The 22444-nt window shown below is 38.6% G+C and overlaps 1 protein-coding gene across 1 annotated transcript in view; it reads right to left on the bottom strand.

Moving 5' to 3' along the window:
* The window catches only part of LOC148833931 (uncharacterized), a 42519-nt gene extending 21650 nt beyond the window's left edge, over positions 1–20869 (bottom strand). The window contains exons 1-7 of the mRNA XM_088915705.1: positions 20685–20869; positions 12893–13192; positions 10009–10329; positions 9404–9715; positions 8317–8707; positions 5787–5872; positions 5280–5416 (exon numbers count right to left, since the gene is read on the bottom strand). Of these exons, the coding sequence (XP_088771831.1) occupies positions 5280–5416; positions 5787–5872; positions 8317–8707; positions 9404–9715; positions 10009–10329; positions 12893–13192; positions 20685–20868 (1731 nt within the window). The 5' untranslated portion in view covers position 20869. The remainder of the gene's footprint in view (positions 1–5279; positions 5417–5786; positions 5873–8316; positions 8708–9403; positions 9716–10008; positions 10330–12892; positions 13193–20684) is intronic.
* Positions 20870–22444: the final 1575 nt, after the last annotated feature.

The following is a 22444-nucleotide window of genomic DNA, read 5'->3' as shown; positions in this document are numbered from 1 at the left end:
TTTTGTATTTTGCATTAGTTGTGTGCAATAGGTTTCTAAATTTGCCTGAATTAGTTACATGTGCGTGTTCGACCAAAACTTTGATCTTCTCTCCAAACAGTACACAGTCCTAGTTAAATGTTTTCAAAGATAGATTACAATACGTGTTAATTAATATCCAACATTAAATGGGACCTTTGAATTAGGAAATGGTCTTTCACATTGACCTGCTCTGCATCGGTACATTTAAAAAAGAAAACAGCAGGTGTTAGGGATTTAAATAATGCTACAGAACATTTTTTATAAGAGTTGCTGTTGTCTGTCGTTTAAAAACAGCGGAGACTCACATTATCTGTAGTGATAGTGATTATTAGTGTTGGGTGGATTTTGCCCAAAGTCAACATGATAAATAGAACTTGTTGTGCCAAAATAATTAATCACTTCCTGTGTTAATTACAATGTATTAATTAAAATTGAGGTTAAGAAGAAATTGTCTGTGACTCTTTTACTTTTTCCCTGCAACATGTAATGATTTTACATTTCTGTGCCTCGCAAATAATCTCCAACTACAGAATTTACTCATAGATCTCCCTTAGTCTGCAAACTTTAGATTCGGTTCATATGATGACATTAAATTGAATTCAGACTTCCACAAATAAAATAACGTTGAGTCTCTCTCATCACCGACAATAGAAATCATGCTCATTTGCAAGTGACTGTTTTCGAGCTGCTCGGAGGGGACGCCCGGATCTTATTCCGGCAGCTGTGCGGGCAGTGAAGAGTGACAGGAGAGGAACCGGATCAAACGATAGATCACGGGCTTCAACGAGCAGGCGGCGCAGCGGCCGGAAGTGTGAGATAACACCCGGTTTCAGGTCTCGGTAATGTGCTGGTCTGGTAACGGAGTGAAACTCCTCTGGCACCGCACCTGGCGTCCCTTTGGAGCCCAACCAAGGGGACTGCCAGCTGGATCTCCTCATGCACGTCGAGTATTTGAATATTTCATAATAGTTCCCCTGCTGGCATTTCCTTTGTGTTGCACTGTTAATGATTAATAACATTTCATTGTCTCCTTCACTACTACTGCTTATTAAGTAATTAACTATAATTTAGCATGTGTCATAAGTTAGAGAATATTTTATTCTTAGTTTTAACAAAACCCAATTTGACAGTCCTGAGATAGAATAGAACCCCTCTGGATTTGAGATTGTTAGCAGTATGTGACATCTAGACGAGTGAATGTTTTAAGAATTGTTTGTTTAAATCAAATCAAGGCACCCTTTAATTTTCAGTTTGATTGAACTTTGGACATGAGAGAATGGCATTCTTTGTACTCTCCTGAAGCATAACAGTATATCAGTGAAACAACAATAATAGGAATTTTATATACTGTATATTCTATGTTGTTCTGACATTTAGACCTGCATCTTGACAATTAGACCTGCATTCGACAGATTATTGGTTGTCTAGCTCTGTGCAAGTACACACTATTAAAATAATACAGTCAGTGAATGCTGTTTATGATAACTTCATAAAATAAAACTCTTTAAATATAACCTATTACAGTTACAATATTATTTCCTCACGCACTTTCATGCACCTGTATGTTAAGAATGTAATACATTTTCTCCAGTCCTCTTGACTATAGAGTCACTAAGCCATTAATCCCCATTCTGGTCTGGTATTTATTATCACTTTATGTCGTTTTATACTGCACCTAAAAGTTGAATTTAAAAGTAATTTACTGTCTGTTGCTTTTATTTTCATGCTTGATGTACTGCACATATGCAACACTCTATGCTATCTTGTGAGTGTACAGCATCTTGCATCTCCCACTGAGTTGCTTCTGGCTGTCGTGCACAATTACTCACACACAGACTCTGTTTCGCGCTCTCGCTCACTTCTCTCTCTCTCTTTCATTGTTCATGTCCAAATTCTAAGTGTATTTAAAATGTTTCAAACACAGCTAAAGTGCATTTAGGTGCAAAACGTCAAGGGTCATTATTGTAATCATTCTTATATACACAAAACATGAATGTACACTACTGAAGGCATGCGTCATCATGTCCTTGTCCCTTTTACTGTTGAAATACATTGATTCATGTGGAGAAATTGCTCCTGAGAGCTTCTTCCCCCTCTCTGTGAGTGTTATTATTGAGGTTCAAAAACTAAAACAAACATCAGCCCAATGAAATTGTCTGCTTTTTTAAAGGGAAATTTAAAGAACTTTGAGACCAAATAAAAGAACAGCTGTTTTTACTCTGTAATCAAATGTTACTAAAACCTTGTATTTCATTGCACACTTAGCACTCAGGGCCATGAGATCACAACTAGGGTCCCAGTCCAGGATGAGACCCTACAGCCCAGAGATCAGAGGCAGGGTCCCCTTCCAAGATGAGACCTTACGGCCCAGAGATCCCAGTCTCGTAACTTTTTCCAGGGAATATTGACATATTTCTGGACTCCATTAGCCCTGATTTCCATTATTTCGTATGGGAAATGATTCCCTGCTAACATTGCTTTGCTTAACATCCGTGCTTTACAGTATCTGTCAGGGACATGAAATGGGGGCTCGCTGTAAAGTATTTTTTCCCTTAAATATAGTTTTTCAGATTCTGAATGTTGTCTTGATAGAGAGAGAAGAGCGAGTTTTGAACTGAGGATTTAAAAGTGGTTAATTTCCCTTACATGCTCCCAACATGATCTACAGTCATGTATTCAACTGATTGGACTGGTTTATAAATGTGTCTGATGGCGAGGAACAGGATCGTCATTTTGTATTGATGGCTAAATCATATTCTGCTGTAGTAAACCAAAGTTCTAGTACAGGTACTCCTCTACGATAAACTGGAATTACACAGAAACTCATTCCCATTTTTTATGGACCCATACAAGAATGTAAGAATTGTAATTATCTGGCGAATCATAGTTATGGGTGTAACCAACAACAACAATCTTTTTTTTTGTAAAGAACAATCAACATTTGATGTTATTTTTAACAAATGCTTTGTTCTTATAAAGATAAGTGACATTTGCTGTGATAGGAGGATCCGTTGATAAAGTATTCGTGATTGACAAATATCTGACAATAAGATGTCTGCTAAAATTTACGTAATTAAACTCTTACTACCAGGTTATTTATTCTGTATTAATATTCTTTCCATCTATTAAGATTACAAGGGGCTTATATGTGAATTTTAGGACCCTACAGTACATATCCTTTTCGCTTGATCACATCATTCCTCTATTGTTGCACTTTATGATTCATTAGAGTTTACTGCGACACCGTGACTCTTCAGTGTTCAAAGTACTGTATGATTGTTGCCTTCAATAATAAATAATAAAGAGCCTCTTAAGTAATTAAGCTCTAACAGTAAAAGGAACAAACAAGTTCTGTGCACATCTTGGCCAATGCTGGAAAACCTCTCAGCACTATTTTGGCAAGCAAACCCATCGACGAGACCCTGCCCTTATTTCCTCTCATGTTTGCATTTTTCGACTCAAAACGCTCAATCAGAGCCTTGCAGAAACCTGGCATGCAAAGCTATTTTGACGACGAGCTTTGGGGAGAGGAGCTGAAAGAAAAGCAAGTTTAGACTTTTACATCATACAGTCGACACAAATCGGTATGGCATACGCATGACTTGATAACGTTTTTCAGCACTCGGAGGCCTAGAATACACGTTTCCGTGACGACACGACCCGTATTTATTTCTAGAGACCGAGATGAAGAAGATCCCGTTATTGAAGAAAATACCGTTGCTTCACAGTGGTATTTTCCTGCGGTTAACAGTAAAGTTCACACTATTTGCTGTGCGTAAGTTTTCACTGTGTGCTCACAATGTTTGGCTTTTAGGCCTTTAGGACAGGAGATTAAATGAATCATTTTGGTGGTGGAATTTACTCCCTTCATTCCTGGAGACCTCTACTATAGTATATAAAGAACACTAGATTCATGTTAAAAGCACATTTTAGAGACCCAAGAAATAACACAATACTCAAGGATCAGGCTTGATCACCGATAAATCACTCAGATTTTGTAAAAATCCAAGACCATCTGATCCTATGTTATTTTAACAATTACGTGTCTGTGTGGTGAAGGGGATTAATGGGAGGAAATTGAAATTACACTTACAGCATCAACAACAACACCAAAGCAAAGCATGAAATTGGGACACTGTGTTCTTTGGTTCTCGTTTTTATTTCAATTTTAACAAAACAGCCACATATTTACAAGTTTAGGTGATTTTAACAACACAGAGTAGAGCTCATAAGAGCAGGGTGATTAGTACACACTTCACCTCTACAAGCAGAGGAATAGCAACATGTACAGAAGAACAATCGATGCAAAAAAATGCATGAAAACAGGAGAAGAGGCTACAAGTGAAATGACAGCACACTTGATTGCTAATAGAAAATCCAAACTCATACAAATGAGTTTGCTGCAGGTTTATTTAAGCTTTCTAGCTCATCTTCAGCCCTTCCAGAATATCACTTCACCTGAAAATTAGAAAAAAAAATCAGGCTGAAGCTGTCATCAATCAAGCAGTGATCAATCTATTTCTCTATCTCAGTAGCAGCAGATTTGTAAGTAATGAAGATTGAAAATTGTAGCAGATGATCATTTTTAGAAACAATTTTCATGTTATGCTACAACAACTATATCCTACAACCCCCTCTGCTTTATCAGGCAGCAGTAATTACATGGGATTGCAATTATTTTTGTGCTGGAACTATCTTCTTTCATTCCTGGAGATTACTAACAGAAGCCTTGTCCTTTTCAGATAATTTTGTTACTATTCTAAATCTTAATGTCACACATAATGCCATATATGTTTGACACTAAGAAGTAAGAATGTATAATATTAACCAATGCATTACATACATTACCAATAGATTCAACAAAAAGGCATGACATGATGGCTTTTGACAGTGTCCCATTTTTAATATTTAGTGTTTGTCTTTAATGTGCAGGGACAGTCTGTGTTGGGTTCTACATTACTCTGTCTAACTTTCTATAATCTGAAGTTAGAAGGGAAATTATACTGACTTTACCAACTATTTAATGTAATTAAATGTTTACACCCGAAGAAGGCTCCACAGACGAAATGCTGTTTTTTCTTTCTTCTCTTTTCAGCATGGAATAAACTTGTTCCTATTTAATGTAATGATTAATAAACTATTTCCTTTGTTCAGAGTCCTTCCAGTACAGGAGAGCTCTTTTTGGTAAGATAATGACATTAATGACACTGTGAATTGCTGCACACTGAAAACATTTAATCTGTACTGATTAAACTTACCTTGGTGATGGTGGCCACAATGCTGTAGAACAAGGTGATGAGGAAGAGGGACAGGAAAGCCGACACCGTTTTCCACAGATGGTCACTTTCCTCCACTTCGCCGTCGTAATCAATATAAGTCTGCATATTGTAGAAGTCTGCATTGAAGAACAAAACATTTGATTAAAGGAAAAAATAAACCCCCACACGTGGTCTCTGCCTGTCTCATCTATCTGTGTTAGTGCCCTTTTTCATTTTATTAATAAGGTGTAACGGTGCCATTACGTTGTTACTGTACATATTTAGAAATCACAGCCTGATTAACGATTGTGAAAGCACAGGTAGATTTTCAAATTTTGGGGTTTTGTCTCCCCATGTGTCATGTTAGACGCAAAAACATTGCAGATTTCTGTCAAGCTGTGGAAGTACATTGCATACTACCTTGTCAACTGCCAGTTTGTTGAGACACCACTGTTATTGACAATCAACACATTTCCTTCATCTTTTCAAGTTTAGCCTGCAGCCTACTTCTGGAGCTAAAACCAGACTCAACCGCATTGGCTTCCTTGAAATTTATGGTTACAGGAAACACAATATCTGAGGCTATCCAACGCCTGAAACAAGTATGATACTAGAAATATAAATTTCCCTCCTGGCTAGTAAATAATATCCTTTGTCTTGTTATCTCAAGTAAAAATCTTAGTTCATTTTTTAGGTGAGCAATTAAGAACTAAAGTAAAAAAAAAAGGTGTCTTAATACTAATGTTGGTGAAGTTACCCAAACCTCATTCATCAAAACCTCCTACCAGAAGGACTGTACATCTCTTGACTTGCTGTTATTGAAGCAGTTTAATAAGGAAGATTATGACTGGAATAAAAACAAACATTTACAGTAGCTCTATAGCTAAACGCAGAGGGGATTCCTGTCAGCTACTTAGGACATATGAGAGTTCTACCATGTATTGTGAGATGAAACTGTTCTCTATGTATATACCCACAGACCAACATATTGTCAGTGTCTCTTTGAGCACTAGTAGTGTGCCTGTAGCTGAAAGTGACCAGCCCTGATGTAAATGTATGGGAACAGCACGCGTGATTTCATTTCCTCCTGCTCTGTTAAGGACTGCTATGTGTCTGCTCCCTGTCAATCCGAGATCCGAACGTATTTTCCGACGCATCACTGCCTTTTAACTCGTTCCCTGTTGAACCATGCTAACGTTATTTTAAGAGGGGTACTGATCAAAGTTGCCATGAGGGTTTGCTGTAGGGTTTAGCTATCTCTTCACGTGCAGTTTCAAAGCGAACAGGGGAATAATCCAGAGCCCGGAATCTGGCCTTCAGTTGTTACGGAATTGAATTTGAATGTATGACGCTACATCTCGCTCCCTTATGGTTTTCACTGGTTTTGTCACAGACTGCAATATTTTCTTTGGAAGACCCTACGTTTTGGCTGTATCAAAACATTTGGAACAGTCTGACAATTTAAATACTATGGACACAACATGAGGTTGACATGTAAGACATTTTACATTGCTGTCCACACTGGATTCTTTCTAAATATTTAATGTCTAAAGACAGGGAGGACTTTGAAACCCTTTGGTGTCAGTTTAGCTTGTGTTTTGCCTCTCAATTCTTACACAAACTTAGGCGTGCTTTTTCAAGACTTCCATGAGTCTTTATTAAAACTTGTGTTGCCCTCTTCTTTTTCTAATCTATTTTATGCTTTAATTGTTTTTCATTCTATAATTATTCTCTACTTATTTTTGGCTTGGATTTCACAGGGATGGGAATGTGAAGCATTTCCTTCACCTCCCTTGACCATGTATCGACTGATAAATCCAGTTTGAGAACAGGGCTGATGCACTGCAGACGAATCTAGTGTTTGATGATCTGGTGTTACTGGGTGTTTCTGGGGGAGATCAAGGAGATGAAATGTTTAATTTTATCACAACCTCCATTATACTCTCCTTTACAGGAGAGGCTGACTGCTTCACATATATTAATGCCATTAATTAATTTAATGGATATGTTTTCTGTGCTTCATTAGTCTTCCTTTAGCATTAAGATCAGGGGATCTGAAATCTGTTTTCAGCCTGTATGAGGTTCGCCTTTGTTAATTTCTGAGATCTTTGGACACGTTAATGGTTGCATGTATATCTGAATGACTTTGGAATCTTAGTAGTTGTAATCTGTTCTTATCTGTGGAGTTGTGGGTTGATTACATTTGATTGTGTATTTTTATAGCCTTCAATTCTATGTTTCCAAATGGTATAAATCGTAACATATTTGAGCCTCCAATAAAAGGTTTCTGCTAGAAGAAATAGAATGATTTCTTCTTTCTTGCTTTTTTTTTTACCATTTTGCTTCTATATAATAAGGAGTGGTAAACAAATCTTTTCAGGTAATAGTGATTATATCTGTTATTCCCCTGGTCCACTTTTAATATAATTGTCTGACGGCCACACAGTGTTGGCGATGTTCTGGGTGTTATTTTGTTTAGTAACCTGTGCTTAGTGGGAATATCTAGAAGAAAAGTTTTACACTGAAGTGGTGTGATAACTCTGGACAGAAGACATACAAAGTTAACTACAGTATTATGAACAAACACACAAAGAACAAAACTCAATATTTAACTGCAATCCTGTCATTTTTCATCATTTTGGTCATATTAATCATAAAACTATATGAAAATAAATGGATGAGGCAACCCTTATCCCCTAAGCTCTTTTTGTTTTTAGAGTGAATTCAGCCCTGCATAAGAGACCTTAATGAGCCAGGTGCTGATCGATTTGTGGGAATTACACTATTTGACTATAAGAGTAGAAATACTAATCCCGTTGCATTTGCTAGTAACAAATAATAGTGTTTGGAATTACATAAGAAGAGTTTACAACTGAAGTCATTCTTATTTTTTATTTTGTTTTGTTTTTGCTTTTTAAGTTTGAAACACAGCTGTTAAAGAGACAGACAGAAGACAACGTGACATTCTGTTACAATACAGAGGCACAACAGCAGACAGTACATGACACTGGGTACACCGGGACAGGGGACGCATTACGCTTGCGCTGGGCAGGTGTTGGGAAGGTTGAGGGTGAGATTGACCAGAGTTGCTTTACCAGTAATACTGTCTGTGGTTCTGGTAATGACGGCGACCGGGAGGGGTGCGGTTTCGTGGTGGACGGCACACGAGTACATCGTGCCGCTCTTCCAGTCTTTGGACGATATGGTGTATTTGCTGTAGACGGAATAGGTCCCGCCCTGTGAGGGGATCAAATCGGTGACGGTGTAATGGGTCTTGTCAACTACGCTATCCTGAGCAAGCCAAGAGATGTAGATGTCCTTCGGGGAGAAGTCTTTGACGAAGCAGGTCAGGGTCACCTCCTCCCTAGTGCTGGAATTTTCTTCGGATGATGGAGCGAGAAGGAAGACGGACGGGCGGATTTTCTCAGCTGGAATTATAAGAGTATTTTAGCTTAAAATGAACCTGGAGCTCTGACTTCCAGACACAAGCACTGATAACAAATATCTAAAACAAGGTTAGTTTTCAGTCTGGTTCAGTCATAATCCTGTCCACTCCTGACATACTGTAGGAATTCTATTGCACTTTGGGTAGAAGTAGAGTAGTGAGTACATATTGAACCAGCTATTAAAGACACTGTCTGAGTTTTCTAGGTGTCAGCCTGTTTATACAAAAGTTGGTGTAAAGGGTTGTATAAAATTAATCATATGCTTTTAGTTTTTGTAGTTTTATGACTCTAAAGAAGTACATTATGTGTAGTTATAGACCTATGTATGGGCTTAATTCAACAGAAGACTAAAATAATGTTTTATTACTTAGCAAGTAAGTTATTTAAATAAACACATAATTAAGCAAATAGTGTTAAAAGTTATCAATGTTTACATGTGTGGCTGTGTGAACATAAGATTTATAAAACTAATTTTCAGCTTTAACACTCATTCAGTTTGTGTTTGATAGGTTCACATTGTCGAAAAACAACTACTGTTAAGACTACAGTTTGCTGAATTCGTTTGTTTTTTTACAAAAGACTATTTTACCAGCCAAATACATATCAATCTGTGAATCTGCTGAATAAAAGACTTTAAGCAGATTTGATTTAGCCCAGCTGGGTTTTGTAATGACTTACCGATCTGTCTTTTGTAGGTTTTTGTTATCGGGGTGGGAAAAGAATCAAGGTGTGATACAATGCATTTGTACTCTGTGCCCGTGCGCCATTTCTCCAGGTCCACGGACACTCTAGACACAGCCACAATTTTCCCTCCTTCATGTCCAAATTCAGGGGCCCCAGCAGCCAGTGATTTGCCCTCTGAGGTCCACGTCATCGAAACATCACTGTGAGATGCCAGGCCGATGGCTCTGCAAGTGAGGGTGGCGGTATTTTTCACAAACTGCTCCTCATTTGTTGGGGGCTCAATGACGATCTTGATTTCTTGGCACTCTGTGGGGAAAAAGAGAAAAACAACAAAAGAAAAACAAAACATCTCTCTGCAATTCTGTGCCTCTCAAATTCACAAGTCAATATTCATATTGAAATATTGAAACGTGCAACATGTATGCAGTGCTACACATATTTTGCAGGTAATGTTAAAGTATTTTAGATCATTTTATGAGGTGCTGCATAAGAGCCAGTTTGTATTAAGTCTATGTGAAGACAAAAGTGTGCTACACATACATAATACTATCTGAGCTGTACTTGTAAAAAAATAAGTTGTCCCAGAATTCAAGACTTACCAGGTGAAGTGTAGGTAATGTTCTTCAGTACACTTCCTGTCTTGTGGACAAATTCGCACGCAAATTCAGCAGAACTTTTCCATTCCTTCTCAGTCACAGTTAAGAGGCTGCTTGCACTGTACAGCTTCTTCTCGTCCACAGTGGCAGGGATATTGGTGACCCCTTCGTCCACTTTGGTATTGCTCTTCCACCATTTGAACTCGTGTGTTTTAGGAGAAAAGCCACTGGCCACACAGACCAGGGTGGCGGTATGGTTTTGTGCTAACTCCTCGGGTGATGGTGGGTTTAGCAACACACTTGTAGGGGGGACAGGTGGTGTCCCTGCAAATCAAACATATGCATGTATATGTACACACACACTAGAAAGTAAGCAACACACACAGTTACTGCACATGGAATAAAACTTGCACGTTTTCCAATGCATCAATCTGGGACAGGAATCATTCATTCAAGAGGAAAAGCACAAGTCCACCCTCGTGGTGCCCACACCTTCCTGTGACTGCTTGACTGCAATCATCAGGAGAAGCAAAACCAACTGCCTTGACTATAGCCACTGGGACAAGCAAGACTAATATGGACTAAGAAGCAAAAATCCATTTTCCAACTGAGCAAGCCTGATCCTTGAGATTTAGCAACAAAAAAGCAATTTAATCGGAACCAAAGGTGATTTTATGGCAGAAACACGGAACTCTGAAAGACTTTTGAAAACTGAAATATCTGCAATCAAAGTTATGTCAGTGATGAATATAGTTTAAATGTACTACACATGAGATAATATATTTGTAAAAAACAGACTGACAAAAAGGTGTCTCTGAAAATAAATTGTATAGCTTTCTTGAGTTAAGAGGCTTCTTGAGAAGCAATGTGTTTAAATATTTTTCTTACCACAGATTAGAGTGGGGAGTCAGTGTCAGTGTAACAAAAGGAGCAGGTTAACTCCACACTGATGTAAAGAAGAAAGATCACTGTCACTTCCACAGCTGAAGAGGCTCCAAAGCTGAAACAGTGTCTCTTCTTTCTTTCTGCTTTTCAATGTGGAATTAACTTCTACTAATTACCATAGACATTGAACTAAATGTCAATGTTTTCTAATTTCACAGCTGCATGATATGTTCCAGGCTTTATATACAAAAAATAAAAGTATCTATATATACATTATATGTCATGTTTAAATGTACAAATAAAAGTATGTACATGTACACTGCATATAATATAAATATATACAAATGAAAGGACCTCAACAGTGTCAGTTCTCTAAGTTCAGTCCTGTGCTCACTCAAGGTGGTCAAGTACAGTACATCAGCTACACTGGTGTGCTGAGACATATAAACACCATATCGACACACACTTAGGTGCACAAATACTATTTCAGTGGGATCCAGTTAAGATAGTTAATTCCTAGAAATTGGTGTCATTAAGCATATTTAAACATCACAGTATAGAGCATTCTGCATTTCTTCATAACCTCATGGATATACTGTACTTAAATACAGTATGTGGCCTGATTTTAATAAGGAGCCTAATGCCTGCATTAGATACTGTATAGTTCTCCTGTCATTCTCCAAGATCAAGTGCTCACAGGAGCAGAACCTTCCTGCTTCTCCCTGAGTGTGATTGTTCTCATCTATTATAGTAGGTCAAAGTAAACTGAATATTTGACTTGATTTAACTGCTTTGTTTCTGTCCTGCATGATGTTGACCTCAAACATTACGGGAGGTTAGTTTTCCTTTCCCTGAGGAAGCAGTAAGTCTTATTTCTTCCTACTGCAGACGTGGTCACACCTTCAAAGACTGCAAGGAAGGAACCTGAACCTCTTGAACCAAATTATGTTGACATAAATTATAAAAGGCTTATATACTATATCATTTATAAAGTATTAATAAAAACACCCATGTATTTCAATTATGACATCTACATGCAAAAACAAAATGATTCAATGTAGACTTGGAGCAGAGCATTAATTTTACCGGTTAATCACAAACAAAATGAGAAAGGGGGAAATAAATTCAGGGGTGCATGAAAAACAGGTTATTGAAAAGCACAAATAGCAGAAACAGCTCCATTCCAATTTAAATTCCTATGACAGAAAAGTAAAAAACCTAATATCAGTAGTGATAAAAGTGCTTCTTTAGCATGAGACTGGGTAGAATTTATTAGAAATTACTTTTTTAAATTATTTGGGAAGTGATTTCTCAAAACAATTCAAGCTTAATTAAAGCCTGCATCAGGAAATAAGGAACCAATTTGCTCATTGGTCCCATTGTACGAAGTCTGCTTTTTAATAATTACCTGGGTTGAGAGAACTTAGAATAGTTTAGTACTGTTCCTATCACTATTGAATTAATTGATTGATTATATTTATGTTGGTTTCTTAAATGAAGTACACATCCATCAATGTTTTTACAGTTTTATCCCATACAGGGTCACAGGGGGAGCCCAAGTCTATACCAACAACCAACGGGTGCAAGGCAGGGTACACCCTGGAAGGGACGCCAGTCTATCACAGGGTAGACACTCACATACTGTAGGCACACACACTCACACCAGGGCCAAGTTTCCCAGAAGCCAATTGACCTACCATTATGTTTTTAGGCTGTGGGAGGAAACTGGAGCACCTGGAGGAAACCCATGTGAACATGGGAAGAACATACAAACTCCACACAGACAACACCCCAGGAATGGAACCCAGGCACAGCCAACCACTGCGCCACCACGCTGCCCAAAACCCGATAATATTAATTATTCAGTTTACAGTTTCACTGCAGACTTAATTGTTCACTTTGTGAGGCTTATGACAAATACAATTCCCTATTTCATCCATATCTCTGTCTTAGGAGTCTAAACAGAAATCAAGAAATCCAGCAATCAATCCATCCAGCTTACCGACAAATGAAACCTTCACGTCACCCTGAGGATGTTTCGCCTCACAGAAGAAAGCTTTTCCTGAGTTCCAGTCGGAGGTGGCCAAGGACAGCTGGCTGGTTGAGGAGTAGGTCCCCCCACTGAGCACGGATGGGTATTTCCTGAAGGTGGACAGCTCTTTCTCGGTACTGTCGGTCCACTTGAAGGTCAGGGAATCGGGCAGGAACCCTGTGGCCAAGCAGCCCAAAGAAACCACATCTCCACTCGTTCCAGAGCCGCATGAGGCCACCAGAGGGAACAGGGCTGGCTTAGTTGGTGAAACTGAAGATGGAAACACGACACAATCACTTACTATCCATGACAAAGTTACAGTTTATTTTGTTGTAGCCTGTCCACATTTTCATAGGTTTCCCTGAAGACATTCCTTGCTTTCCTATTCCCTTCTCATTTTTCAGCTTCCAACATAGCCCTGACTGCTCCTCCCACATCCAGAGAGATGTTAATTCCCAAAGCAGCTTCTTCTGGACTTGTCAAGTGTCTGCATGCTGAAGTGTATGATTCGTCATTATTCATACTGAGAAGAAACGGCATCTGTCTTCAAAGATTTCACAGATCACCTATGTTTCCCAACATTTTGGAGTGGATAGTTAATGTGCACAGGAGCAAAACTGATCAGACTTCATACTACAAGGAAGCATTTGGGAATAAACTGAGCTCTGGCCTAGTGAGCTCAGTCCTTGCAAAGCCATGTTATTATTATTTTTTTCTATATGAGCAATACTCCTCCTATCTGGAGAGCAGTCCTAGGTAGCACTTGGTCCAAGTCTCAGTTAACCCTGCTAGAATGAGGTGCTTTAGTCTAGAGGCTCCAGTCCACCCAGTTGTGTTAGATGGCCAGGGGGAGAAAGGTTAACTTGCACCAACAGTATTTGATCACCACTGTGCAAGACCAAGATGAACTCTGACCCTCCAAGCCACTTCAGCTGAAGGACAGTATCTTAACCTCAGCTCTGTCTGAGTATGTTTACTACAGGCAGATCTCTGGTGCACCTCCGGGTATGAGACCTGGAACACAAGACTCTAGATTCTCTAAGATTCTCTAAGATTCTGGATTTCTTTAAAATAATCAGTTACTTCTTACTGCTCACAGAGTCACATCACGGCATTCACCACCAAAAAAAACCAAATGTAAAAATCTCAAAACTATTTTTTAACCAGTTAATTTTAAAAAATAACATTTAAACAATATTACAACTAACTATTTACTGGCAGAACTATGGTAATACTGCTTACCACAATAATTAATTTTCTCATTTCATATATATTTCTTTTTAATATTTTCTCTTTTCTCATACTGTTGCAAAAACTCGAAACAAAATCTGCTCTGGGGATGAAAAAAATCACCCTGTAAATTTCAAACTAATCTATATTATTAATAATGCAACATTTTCTACAGTAATGGATTTAATAACAGCAAAGATTAATGCATCATTAAAAAAGCATTAAGAGTAAAAATATCCGTTTTTGGAAGAAAAATAATTATTTTAAGCATCCCTTCAAAAACAAGAGGTTAGATAGGCATAAACGTCTATTGACGCCTAAAAGGCAAACTGATCACTCTGCAGACACAGATATCCAGCCGTGAATAAAGAGAGGAACATAATTAACATTAACAATTCAACAAGATATTATAAATTAGACTGAAACATGGCCCTGTTAGGAAACGTTTTAATCTTTAATTCTCGCCGAACAGATCAAGCAAACTCCCGTGTCGCAAAGGACACGGCAGTAATTACTAAACGGGACCGCACAAACAACAGAGGAATATATTTTATATTTCTGCTCAGAGAACCTAGTTGAACTTTATTCCAGGAGTCACCTTTCAGTGCTGATAAATCGTACCTCCCACATGATAGGTAACAACTGTATAAAGACTTGCTAAGAACTTAATATTTTTCATCATTAGTATAATACCCTACTTCATTTCACTAATAAATCCCGTTTTAAGAACGCATCAGTCACTTAATAGAATTTAAGTGTCAAATAATTAATAATAACTGTTAATAGCTATCGATAGCTTAATAGCACATAGCAAGCCAGTAATACAGTATTGTACCAATATGTACAGTAACTAATACATGGCTGATATCCTCATTATTAAATTAAATGAGAATACGCCCGGAACAATTTAAACCAAATTAGGTAGATTCCGAAAGTGAAGACATTTATAAACACGTTATTAAAAAAACACACACACAAAGTGACATGGAAAACGCATCAGACTAATATAACCTAAGGATATAATACTACAATCTACAGCATACCGACTGGGCTTCGCAGTTGTGTGATATGCGATCTGGATGTGTCTTTCTGCTTTTAAAAATGATTTGAAAAAAAAAATCTACAATGTCAACCTAAACCCTAATCTTTCTTAAGAGCACTTGATATTTTAGATTATTTCTCGCAAATTAGATTCATTTTATGCCGTAGAAATAAAGACAAGCAAGTGGGGAACACAAGCCACTCGTACATTTAACATAAGAAGTAATTTAAATAATTGATCAATTAATTCGATCACATCGTGTGCAGTAAGTACAGCGGCAGCGTTTGTCACTGTTTACGTCTATTATTTAAACCTTTAAGTGTGAATTGAAATAACTTTAAGGAAGACGCGTCAATTAATTAACTAACTGATTAAGACCTTCTGGTGGTACGGTTTATAGAATATTGTCTTTTTGTCATATAAAAGTAAGCAGTATCATATAAGGTATTTTTACTTTTTTCATTCCTTTTACATATTTTAAATGAATAATTAAAAATTAAACGATCCCATTTTAAATGGTCTATTTTATATATTTAAAAAGTATCGTTTTACACCTGCGGATTTTTAAGCAATTACTTTTTTTTCGAATAGAAAACGGAGAACACAAATGATCGCAGTTTAGTCTCATCGAACAGGCTACAACACATCCAACATTCAATACAGTATATTTAGCCTGTAAAAAGAAACTCGGCCGCTTAACATTTTAACAACGTCCAACTTTAAAGGGACGCTTTGGAAGTAAAAACCGCTTAAATCATTTTTGTTCAAAACGTTAAAAAAAACTAAATTAAACTAGAATACCGAATAAAAAATATAACTGTAATTCTTACCTGACGATACGGTCACCATTGTTCCTTTTCCCCAGTAATCAAACCAGTCGCACTGTGACTTAAAACTCACCTACCCTGAATCCAAAACTTTTGGAGTTTACAGTCCTCTATAGTCTGAATGATTCCGACGCATAACATTTAACTTAAACTGAACAAGAAACGTGGAGACATTGCTTTATTTGTCTTATGAAATTGTTTTGACATTTCTATCTGATTCTGCGTCCAAAGGTTGCAACGGTATCTTCCTAACTGTACGCCGTCATGGTGCTCAGATCTTGTCACTTCAATGTGGATTTTGTACGTTTCTTTTGCTGATTATTGCGTTTTGTGGCGCTTGATTTTAGCTTATTGCTGCAGTTTCGTGTAGACGTTCGGCAAACTAATTGGATAGGATTTTTTTTTAACCAAAACAGAATTTTTCATTTAAATCATTAGCTTCGTGATGTTCGGGTCTCGGAGATTTCCTCATTAGACGCTACGCACCCCGGTGTAAACGGAGCAAGTGTCGCTTTGCACAGATGAGCTTTCTTAATTTTACATCTAAATCATGAAAGGTATTGCATTGTTAGGAAAATAAAAGAAACGGATTTCTTACCGGAGGTGACTGTGACCATGGTGCCTTTTCCCCAGTAGTCAAAAGCCCAGTAGCACAGTGACTGACTCGGCTCTGCCGCCGCGATTAAAACACTAACCGCTCGCTTCCAGTGAGGAACGAGTCTAACAGGACTGGGTACGAATTACTTTCGCAGCGGACTATAGGAGCTGTCTCTATCGTACTCTTTCACTCGGATCTAAAGCTCTAACTGAACAAAAAAAATCGATAAAACGCGCTGAAATCACGCTTATGATATATTTAAATTAGAGGTCTTACCAGATGTGACGGTGACCATGGTTCCTTTGCCCCAGTAGTCGAAAGCATCGTAGTCACACTGAATTAGTTCGCCAGACACTCAGTACAAAAACATTTTCAGCATAACGTCCTATTCCTTATATTACATCAAAGACACTAGTCTGATCTTGTACTGTAATAGTACCGCGCTGAATACATTTAATTTAACGCATTTAACAACCTGCGCATTTTACCACCAGTAATAGACTGAATGAGTATCTTTTTCAGAGCTCGCAGAAGGCAAATGCATTCGGTAGCTACAGAAAGGTCAGATAATGCTAAAGCCTATCCTTTCGGAATGACTTATCCATTTATTTTTAATCATCACGACAGCGAATCATAACCCTCAGTCCAATTTTGAAAATTAAATCGATCGCGGGCGTAGTTCATTTCATGACTTGACGGATTTATCAACGACACACACATATATATGTATCCATTCCTAGTTGGTGCTCTGGTGGAATTACCCCCCATTTTTAAGCTTTTCAAAATCAAACAGTGAATATTAAGCGCATTCGTTCCCTGTTTCTAGGCTTTCAAATTGAGACGACTTAAATTTCAGTAGCCTACCACACCTGTTGATAACTGAAATTAGACATGTGTTACCAAAGAAAACGACCAAACGGATAGAAAAATTTGAAAATCCACCACTGAAATTCCAACAGGTTAAAGACGGGAAATAAACGGGTTTTTCTTACCAGAAGTGACGGTGACCATGGTGCCTTTCCCCCAGTAGTCAAAGTAGTCACACTGCTCCTGTCCATACACTCTGCTGTACAATAAGTCCCTACCGCCTCTCCCGATTTAAACCAAGCGGTGGTAAAATTTTCCGAATACCGAAATGCAGGTATTTTAATTCAGAATTTTAACTTAAAAAACGCGAGAACGTCTATTGTTACAGACGGCAGCCTATTATTTAACGTCTATTGTCTTCCACCCGCTCCTAAACCTTGAATAGAGCGACTCGATAAAAAAATATATACATTAAAATCACGGTTATTGTATATTTTAAATTAGAGGTCTTACCTGATGTGACGGTGACCATGGTTCCTTTCCCCCAGTACTCGAAAGCATTGTAGTCACACTGAATTATTTCATCGGATACTCAGTGCAAAAACTTTTTCAGCATAAAATCGTATTTATTATATTACAAGGCGAACGAATGGTTAATGCTTTAATAAAAATATATAAATGCGGTAGGCTACCAGTTTTATCTGCGAACGTATTAATACATTTATATTGCAATATATCGACGCCTAGCGTTTACGTTACTTATTTCCCCTAAAATCATCGATTTTTTATTATATATATTTTAAAATTTTGGGTCGCTTAAAATCGCAAGCCCTAATTTCCCATTTAAATAATTTGATCTGGTCCTTTCTGTCGTATATCAAGTTATTCGCGTCTGTTTAACAGCGCAGTCTACTCCCCGTCGTTAGGTAAACTGAGGGTTAACGACAGATACCTTGGAAGCGTGTTTCTATTTTCCCAAAGTAAAAACAAAAATCGAGACGGAATAATTCTTGCAGCCGCAGCGCCGAAGACGGGGCAGAACTTACCGCTGGTGACGGTCACCTGAGTTCCTTTTCCTCAGTAGTCGAAGTAAGTGTTGCTACACGACGTTCCGTTCGCTTTTCTTACAGCGACACTAACATGACCCGACCGTGTTTCCAAAGACCGTTTCGCGATAACTAGTTGCGAAAACCACTCTTAAGCTCTGAAGAGTGAACTGCCTCAATTAGTTAATAAAAAAAAAACTAACATGAAATTGCGCTGGTGGATAAAATACGTATTGTTTTGTCTGTTCTAATGCTACAGCACCTACGACATAGCTATAAATACCAAATGCTGTTCTGAAAGCTTTTAAACTGATAGACTTTTTTTTTTTACTGGAGAAATACAGCGAAGCCAAATTAAATCACAAAAAAATAAGATTTCATGCGAGCTGTTTTCTTACCCGAGGTGACGGTGACCTGCGTTCCTTTCCCCCAGTAGTCGAAGTAATTGTAGCACAACAGTTCATTGTATAAACGGAGGTTTACATTAATATCGACGGCCAAGACGATAGTGTTGCCTTACTTTTTTTATGAAAGGGATTTTACATTTATAATTCTAAAAAATAAACGTCTTGTTGCCCCTCTTATTTAAAATTGTTTTACTTCGATCATCAGAATGAGATACAGTATTGCAAAAGGGTGGAAAAATAACAATTGCGAGACAGTCAGTAAACAGTAATAGCTAATAGATGTTCCAGGTCCTAATCACTCCGTGTCTCTCGCCTTTTCTAAGGACGCATTACCGTGAAGCACAAAGACAGAAGATTAAAAAGAATGTTGTGCTTCTCTAACGCGTAATCCGAGTAAAAAAGATATTCATGTCTTACCTGAAGTCACAGTCACCTGGGTCCCTTTCCCCCAGTAATCAAAAGCTTCCCAGTTGCACAGCTCTGTAATTCTACTATTTGTCTGTGCGCAAACCGCCTTTACTGTATTTCAAGCCTGTCTAAAGGCATCTAAAGAAAGCACCACTAACCCTGCCATCTACTCCTATTCCGAAATTCCCCATACAATTCTATCTTGATTTCCAGGTCAGAAATTCTCTCGTAAACCATACAGTACAAGACACCACTGCGCTGTAACACTTAACGCCGAAAATATCTGGTACTGCTAAATTCTGAATTGAGGAGTTCAGAATCAGCACGCAGTTTAGAATACGACTGTTATCAGTAACTTTTCTTACCGTTTGTTACCGTGACCATAGTGCCTTTCCCCCAGTAGTCGTAAGCTCCATAGTCACAGTGCGGTGGCAGTTTAAATACCCAGTTCAAAAACTGGATACCTTTTGAGTCTTATTCTTATATACAACCGAATGCATTTTGATTTGGTTATTTTTTTTATAAAGAAATACAAGGAACTACCGTTTATTTGCCATTGAGCGCTGAAAAGGATTAGTCACTCAGCAGATATTAAAAAATAAAAAACGAATTCGGAGCCCAGAACGTCAGAACATCGTCTTTTCTTACCGTTCGTGACTGTGACCGCTGTGCCTTTCCCCCAGTACTCGAAGTAACTGTACACGACGAAGGAACAACGCTTCCACGCTACACACAATCTCGAAAGCTTCTTTTTCAATACGAGGACGCTTATATAAAATCCGTGCTGTTCAAATAACGTCTAAATATAGGCTGCAGGCTATGGAACGTAGCCTTTCTGAACACAGTCTTTCTTTGACACTAGTCACTAATTTAGTCTTCTGATTCAAAGACCTTAGTTTTTTTTCTTTTTTGAAAAAAAAAAAGAAAGTGAATTCAATACAGAGCGGCGAGTATTTACCTGAGGTGACGGTGACCGAGGTCCCTTTCCCCCAGTAGTCGAAAGCAGCATAGTCACAGTGCGGCACCTCGCTCATCGTTTCGAGCAATAACTACGCGCTACTTCTCGGTCATAATTAGGCTTTTCCAAATGTTGACACGATTTGTGTGGTGTACAAAAATAGGTACCGTGTTCTCTGTAGTACAGTGAACTGATTCCCCGAAATGGACGCGGGATTGTAAAAGCCATACTCCTATACCTTGGATTTTCGCTCAAAACACAATTTTCTCAAAACAATAATCCAAATATTTTGCATTTTAAAATACAGCTCTGGTCCTGTAACCACAAAGTCCTCCTCCCTCCTTGCCTTAAATAGGATACTCTAACTGCTTTCTCTCTTTCTTAAAAAAAATACCGTAATTCAAACTGTGCAAGAGAAAGATGTTTCGTCGGTAATTACCTGAGGTGACGGTCACCATGGTTCCTTTTCCCCAGTAGTCGAAATAGTCGTTAGTCACGGTGTTGTGTGTCGCTAGAATCTCAGTCCTAAAACTAAGCGCTGTGAGACCGATTCCACCCGAATCAAACCGGACAGTTCCCGAGCGCGTCCGCAGTGACCTGTGCGGTCCTAACACTCGAAACATGCTCTGAACCCGTGAGCAACCAAAGAAAGAGGTTCTTTTATACTGTATAGGCCAGGACTGTTAACTTTTAGATCTTTCATAGTTTTATATTTTTTCAGCTGAACCCAAGAGGAAGACGCATGGAAACCGACTTTGAAATAAATAGCAGGGCATACTAAAAACAACTTAACAGAAAAGGGCGAAACGTACCAGAAGACATGGTGACACTCGTTCCTTTCCCCAAGTAGTCGAAGTAACCACTATAGTAATCACATTAACCTCTTTACTGTACTTTCCTAACTAAAAACGTCTTTTCAGAACAGGCTTAGTTGAGGTGAGAGCTGAGAGCCCACACATCTTTCCACATGTACTGTATTAGGTGGAAAGAATCGGTGATATTTAATATCCATTTTAATTTGGACACAAGATTTTGCAAAGAAGAAAACAGACTTACCGGATGAAACAGTGACCTGCGTTCCTTTCCCCCAGTAATCGAAGGCAGTGCCGTAGCTACACGGCATAATAGTTCCTTCGTTGTTCTGTCCATAAACTAAACATGCTACCCCGTTCAATTACTGCATTCGTTAGAAAATAAAACACAAGCATCTTACTTCTACTTCAGTTGTTCCATTACTTACCTGAGGTGACAGTGACTTGAGTGCCTTTTCCCCAGTAGTCGAAGTACAAGTTATCACAATGCTGGACTCCTGCCACTGACTGGCACAAAAAATCAAAGATTTTCAATCAAAGAGTGGTGCACGCTAGGAAAATGTCTGGCACACGAGGGGAGTCGAACCCCTCCAAGACCTGGCGTTCAGGTGCACCTATTGGAGAGATTGGAGGTTTGAGGCCTTTCGCCATAAGACCTGCTGCACAACGGTGTAGAAAAAGGGAGAGGTGAAGGAGTCATCAGATCAGGAGTGTGCATCTCCCCACAAGAGTGAAAAACATAGTGATCTTCTGGGAATTCCTTAGCAAGGTTGCATTTTCCTAGACATTTGCACATGACCATTTATGAGATTTTTGGGATCATTCTTAGAATGGATATCTCCAACATGATCTATCTTTTACGTAGGTAAAACCACATATTGCTGGAAATTAGAAGCAGGATTAATGTTCACATGATTTGCTTATTCCAGCTTGTGCCTGTTGCTCAGCAGGATAGGCTCCTGCTCCCCTGCGACTCTGCATGGAAAATGGATGGATGGATGTTCACATGATAAAGCAGATAGGCTTTGCTAGAATGGGAGTGAAGTAATTGGAGGAGTACTTCACGGTTCACTATTGGGGCCCAGTGAGTATTCTAACTGACAAAAAAGGACAAGACCCTGAGAGTAATGATGAGCTTTTTCTCTTTGAGGTCTGTGTGGAGGATGGGGGGAGGGGATGAACACACTGCCAGCTGCACAGTGATCTGGAGAGTATTGATCCGTTACAGACAGGGTTGCCCAAGCCTGGCATTAGAATAAATAGGAGAAACACTACAGTGTTCAGTTCACTTTACTTCCCAGGTTCTAGTTTTGCTCATTCTGGATGTGCCTGGTTTCCGTACTGCTGGAGAGAAATCCTGAAAGTGCAGTAGATGTGTTGAGTGAGA

The sequence above is a fragment of the Atractosteus spatula genome, chromosome 5 (assembly GCF_055471065.1).
Source record: "Atractosteus spatula isolate fAtrSpa1 chromosome 5, fAtrSpa1.hap1, whole genome shotgun sequence".
NCBI classification, from domain to species: Eukaryota; Metazoa; Chordata; class Actinopteri; order Semionotiformes; family Lepisosteidae; genus Atractosteus; species Atractosteus spatula.
The sequence above is the reverse complement of the archived record's forward strand: the minus strand, read 5'-3'. Positions and strand labels throughout refer to the sequence as shown.